Below are 6,000 nucleotides of genomic sequence, written 5' to 3' on the forward strand. Positions count from 1 at the left end.
AAGGTTTTGAAGTGAGCAACAAGATGTGAAACTGTTTAGGAGAGTAATATGTGTATTGCTTGTTGGTGAGGAGGGCTTCTTGGGAGTGTCCCAAAATATTTTTGGCCTCGGGCAAAGAGAAGTCTCACTTAGGGTGCTGCTTGAAGAGACAGTTCTGAATTTCATCCTTTTAGGACCACTGCCCTTCCCCAACATTTGGTGTCTGAGGCAGGTGCATCACTGCCTGATCATACAGGGCCAGAGATCATGTTCTCCATCACTTCCTGAGATATCTCTAAAAAAAACCAGTTGTTTTTGTTTTTGTATGCAATTTATGACTCGAACCTGTCATGGGGCTTTCTTGGCAAGGTTTGCTCAGAGGGGGTTTGCCATTGCCTTTTTCTGAGGCTGAGAGAGTGTGACTTGCACAAGGGCACCCAACAGGTTTGCATAGTGCAGTGGGGATTTGAACCCTGGTCTCAAATCACTCAAATCATAACACCTAAATTGGCTAAAAGGACCAATTGCCTCAAAAATGTAATGAAATTCCCTCTCTGTGCTCTGAAACAACAACAAAAACAACATTTATTTATTTATATTCCGCTTTGTTACAAAAACCACCTGATTTAAACTGTGACAAACTAGAAAACAATGTTTTGTTTATTTTAATAGCTGGATTTTTACATGCATAGTGAGAGGCAGCTTAGACGTATTGGAACCATTGTGGTGCCTCTTAAACATATTTCCCCTCTTTGTTCAGTCAGCTGAAATTATTTAGCAAGCGTTTTCTCTTAGTTTCTCCTCCTGTCCATCAAGAGATATAGAGACTTTTTTTTTTTTTTTGCTTAATTCTTTTCTCCTGGGATCACTTGTGGTCAAGTACCTCAGGAGTTTATCAGTGTTGATCAGGTCTGTCTAGAATTAGGCGCCAACAGCTATCTGTCCTGCTTGAATTTCAGGCCTGTCTCAGAAATAAAGCCCTCTATTCTCTTCAGCCCCAGAATAAAGTCGAGTCGGAGGGGAGAATGTATTTCTGAAAGGCTGTGTGTGCTGAATTGGCACGTCCCAAATGCTTGTGCCACCTCACATGACTGCTGCAAACACTGTCCTTTTTTAATTAAAAAAGCAATTGAGACAAATATATGATTTCAGTTAACCTCAGCAATGAAATTGAAACAGGGAAATCAGAGCTGGCAGTACTAGCTGGGGGATTTTGGGATTTGTAATCCAAAAAGGTACTCAATGAAATAAATGCCAGGGAAGTCACTAATTCTAAAAGAAGCAATGCCTAGAACATGTAATTTTAGGAAAGATGTTTTTCATACTGGTTAAGAAAATGTGCTATGAGGCAAGGTGTCTTTGGCTCATAGCTCAACTCGAGGTTTATTAAACAGTCCGTAATGTTGTTTGGATTTAGGAGAGGGGGCAGTTTTAAATCCGGAGTTAGGAATAGTTACTTTTGGGCAACAGCTCTCAGAATCTCTAGACATCCTGACCAAGATTCTGGGAATTATGATCCAAAAAAGTAACACTTTTTGAGTTTTGTTTAAATCTCCGCACAGCTATGGGGTGTCTCAACAGCCATTTAACTCAACAAGCTGCCACTCACAGGTTTGTTGTGAGAATAAAATGAAAAGACATGTAGACATCTTCCCTTTGCTTTTTGAAGGACAGGGTGGGATATACATAATTCACTAACCTGCAGTATTGATTTACCTTACACATAATCACATGCTGTATCACAAATCCATACGACTTTATCTTGCACTTAGTTATTGTGGTGAAAGAATGTGTTTGAAATGATCTGAATGCCTGAAGAAGATATAGAGCCTTCTGTAACCTGGTGGGCCACAACATCCATCAAACCTAAGTGATGATGGATGTGGATGATAGATGTGTAATTGCAACAGATCTGAAGGGTCATGTAGGGCTGGAACAGACTGGCATAAAAGGCTGGCTTCCAGCCAACTTGGGTGTGGAGTACACACAATGCCCCCAAGATGCCCAGAAGCCAGCTTCACACCACCTGGCTACCCACATGTGGGATAGCTTCTGGGTGCTCCAGCAGCACGGCGTTTGGATGCCGCATGCCACTGGGGCGCCTTAAAGCCAGCTTCCAGCTGCAGCAGAGCCAAAAAGCCAGCATTTTGCTGGCACAAAAAGGAGTGGCTGTTTGCTGCTTCTTTTTTGGCCAGCAAAAGGCACATTGGGGCCACGGTCCCAGTCCAGCTTTGTCAGGGGTAGTCTGTTTTGCCCAATAGTGGGAAAGTTGATTAAAATATGTCTATCCAGAAATTGGTCCCCACCCACAGTGTATAGGAGACAATACAGCGCTATATAAATAAAGGTTAATAATAATAATAATAATAATAATAATAATAATAATAATAATAATAATAATAATACAAGTGAGCAGGCAGACTGCACATCCTCAGAACTTATGTGATTGTAATTGTTTGTTGAGCACCAGCTCATTTTAAGCTTATTTTGCCCTTATATTTAGAACAGATACAAAACTTCTTATCATGAAGTTGGTTGTGGGTTTGTTCCTCCTTTCAAAGGAAGGATGTTGGCCGTGTTCGAATTTCCTGTTTAGCTTTCTGTTCACCATGGGGATAGTTACACACACAGAGAGAGACTTACACACAGACACAGGCCTGGACAATAACCAATACAAGAGCAGGTTCTATTGTTCCATTTTTTTACATCGAGACGTGCAAGTTTGGGAGTGGAGAAGGAAAGAACAGACGGTGGTGTTGGGGCCAGAAAATGGAGAGACTGTTGACATATTATTAACAGTCGGCTTTTGAGAAGTAGACTTTTAAGGCAGTCCTACTGAATATGACCCACGTGCACTTCCTCTCCATTCTGCATTTAATGTATGTGTGCCTTCTCTTCTTGGAGAAAAACTGCAACCAGCAGACTACATAGCTGGTATGCAGATACTTTATTAAAGGCCATGCTGCTTGTGTTCAGTTCAGGGTAGCCCCTTCAGGTTCACCAAAAGTGGGGAAATACATCACAGAAAAAGAGTATACAGATTTGCAAAACAATCTGTAATTTCTGTCTATAGGTGCACATTGAGAAAGACTTTCACTAATGTCAATTCAAATGTGCATTTCACCATAGTAGGAAAGACTGTGGCCAAGTGATCTGTGTGCCTTTCCAGTCTGCCATCCTCCTGGACTTGGAGCAGATAGCCATTCAAACTAGAGTTGCCAGATTTTCTGGAGGTCAGTGTGAGATGCATGAGGCAGGTTTATATAAGGCTGCTTCAGGTCTTGTTAAAGGACACTCATGCAAGATTTCTGAACTTCCAGGAAATTTCAGATCTCTTGAGAGTATGTATTTTCCCTGGATGAAGATTAACCATCCATTATGAAGCCAAGCCCTCCCTCCAGTCCATCTGCCTTGGTCCAGGCCTTGGAGGTAGAGAGGAACTGCTGGACCTCTTACCCTTTCCCTCCACCACTCCCTTCTCCTTCTGTGTCATGTCTTTTTAGATTGTAAGCCCGAGGGCAGGGAACCGTCTAACTAAAAAGATTGCATGTAAAGCGCTGTGTAAATTTACAGCGCTTCATAAATAAAGGTTAATAATAATAATAATAATAATAATAATAATAATAATATTATTATTATTATTATTAATGGGAACCCAAAAATGCTGCATATATGAGAGTTGGTCTGGTATAGAGCAAGTATCAACTGGTGTGCATTCTCAAATACAGGATTTGGGGCATAGGATGAAACTTTAGCCTAGGATGATATCTATGCAAGTGATAGTGGTTAATGGGGGAGAATCACATGCATTGAATTCCTTGGTGGTTTGAATTCCTTGGTGGTAAGGTAGGATTAAAAAATATTAGTAAAATGAGACTGTGCCTAGTCAAGGATCCCTTTGAAAAGGTATGGCAGGCATCTTTGCCAGTTGCTCCTTTCTAGGCCACAACTGTGAAAATTAGGTCTGGAAACCATGCCCTATGAGCAGCAATTTAGAGAGATGGGTATGTTTAAGAAGGTTAAGGGTGACATGATAGCCATATTTAAGTATTTGAAAGGGAATTCTGTCAAGGATGGAGCAAGCTTGATTTCTGCTGTTCCAGAGACTAAGATACAGAGCAGTGGATTCAAGCTACAGGAAAAGAGATTCCACCTAAAGATTAGGAAGGTCCCCTCCTTATGGTAAGAGCTGTTCAACAGTGGAACACACTACCTCAGGATATGGTGGAGTCTCCTTTGGGGGTTTTTAAACAGAGGATGCATGACCATCTGGCAGGGGTGCTTTGATTGTGTATTCTTGCATGGCAGAAGAGATTGGACTGAATGGTCCTCAGAGCCTGTTCCATTCCAACTCTGTGATTCTACTTTTGGGGGTTGTGGTTTCTACCAGCTAGTGGTGGGCCACAAAAGTCCTCCCCCATACCATCTAGGATTGCAGCCAAAGGGGCTCGGTAAACAAGCAGGTACTGGATCCCTCCTTCTGCACCAAAGCATGTATGCTGGTGTAGACTATTATGCTACATTATGCCACCAACAGGATTCTAGGTTGGTTGTCTCATCAAAGATATGAATTGAAAAATCTGTATTTTAACAAAAAAAATAAGATTAGACATAAAAGTATGCATGCTGAATGTACCTGTATTTACCTAATTTAAATTCCAAAATTCAAATTCTTAATCCAGTTTTCTTGTAAGGTGGCTGGAGATACTGGGAATTGTGGTCTCAAGACCTGACATTTTCTCTCTGTGTTCTAGGTTGGAGAGTGGTATAAAAATGTAGGATAATTTTGAAAAAGAATTGCTAGTGTAAATTCTCCACTTTATTTTGCAGGTACTGCTTTCACCTGCCTTGGATTTTGACCAGTCCAGGAGCAACCCAGACCTGTCAGGATCTCCCTTCCAAGGGAGGAGTCCAGAGCTGAGACCGCCGGGCCATTGGGTGGCTGTTTAATGAGGATTTACAGTCAGAGACAAAAAGAGAAGAACATGCCAGTTGAGAGAATTGCTGGAAGGACATTTCTTGGATTCTTCTTACAGAATTGTGGCTTGTCTTTGGAGTTCCAAGTGAGAAGTACATGCGAGTGAAGGAAGTTGAGACAACAACACGATGAAGGATCACTAGGTGGCACCAAACTACAAAAATGTTTCCACAAGTCTATGTTGTTTGTCTGTATTCTTTGGAGTAAGGTCTGTAGATTTTGATGGACAGAACGTTGCATTTGGGAATTGTAATTTGTTCTGCTGAACTCATTCACACAAATGTTGGAATCAGGCTAAATAATATATTCTCTCTGGTTAGCCAGTTATGGCTTTCTTTGGGTCTCTGGACTCCAACATAATTAAAAATCCTACATTTTTTTTATATGAATTGAGATGGATTGTTCTGCAAACTTGTCTAAAATTTATATAAATGCACAGATTGCTCATAAACAAGATTACAAAAATGTATTTAAAAAGCTAACCTAATGTCTCACTTTTTTACTCCTTTTTATAAGAAGTATAATAAATATTTGATATTTAAACGTGTTTGCAGACTTCTGGTCTGAATAAGAATCTGGAAAGGATCTGTTCTGAGCTTTGATTTCTGTTGTATAGCTTCTGTATCTGGGAGAGGAAACTATTCAGTAGTATGGTGTCAGGGCTTTTCAACCCCTGCTCCCTATTGCTGATGTTTGTTTAGAAGGCTCCCAAACTTTGGTCTTCTAGATGTTTTGGACTTCATCTCTCAGAATTTTTGGCTTTTGGCCACAGTAACTGGGGCTTCTGGGGGTTGAAGACCAAAGTTTGGGAACCACTGGTTTAGAGCATTTATACCCTGCCCTTAGCCAAAATGCCACCAAAGGAGATTAGATTGTTAATTTGATAGTTCTCTGCCCTCAGGTTTACAATCTAAATAAGTCATGTAATGTAAGGAAATGGGGAGGGCAGTGTGGCAAGGGATTAAATCCAGAAGATGCTGGCTATTCTTCTCTCCCTCATTGACCAGAGCAATGGTAGCTGGGATAAATGGAGGGCCTCTTAC

At 40.9% G+C, this 6,000-nt stretch overlaps 1 protein-coding gene across 1 annotated transcript in view; it reads left to right on the forward strand.

The window, feature by feature from the left end:
• The window catches only part of LOC149311636 (store-operated calcium entry regulator STIMATE-like), a 43,789-nt gene extending 38,343 nt beyond the window's left edge, over positions 1-5,446 (forward strand). Inside the window, exon 8 of the mRNA XM_089526593.1 lies at positions 4,810-5,446. Coding sequence (XP_089382719.1) covers positions 4,810-4,929 — 120 coding nt within the window. The 3' untranslated portion in view covers positions 4,930-5,446. The remainder of the gene's footprint in view (positions 1-4,809) is intronic.
• The last annotated feature ends 554 nt before the right edge of the window (positions 5,447-6,000 follow it).

The sequence above is a fragment of the Sceloporus occidentalis genome, unplaced genomic scaffold (genome assembly GCF_023333645.1).
Source record: "Sceloporus occidentalis isolate IW3139 unplaced genomic scaffold, rSceOcc1.0.p SCAF_5, whole genome shotgun sequence".
NCBI classification, from domain to species: domain Eukaryota; kingdom Metazoa; phylum Chordata; class Lepidosauria; order Squamata; family Phrynosomatidae; genus Sceloporus; species Sceloporus occidentalis.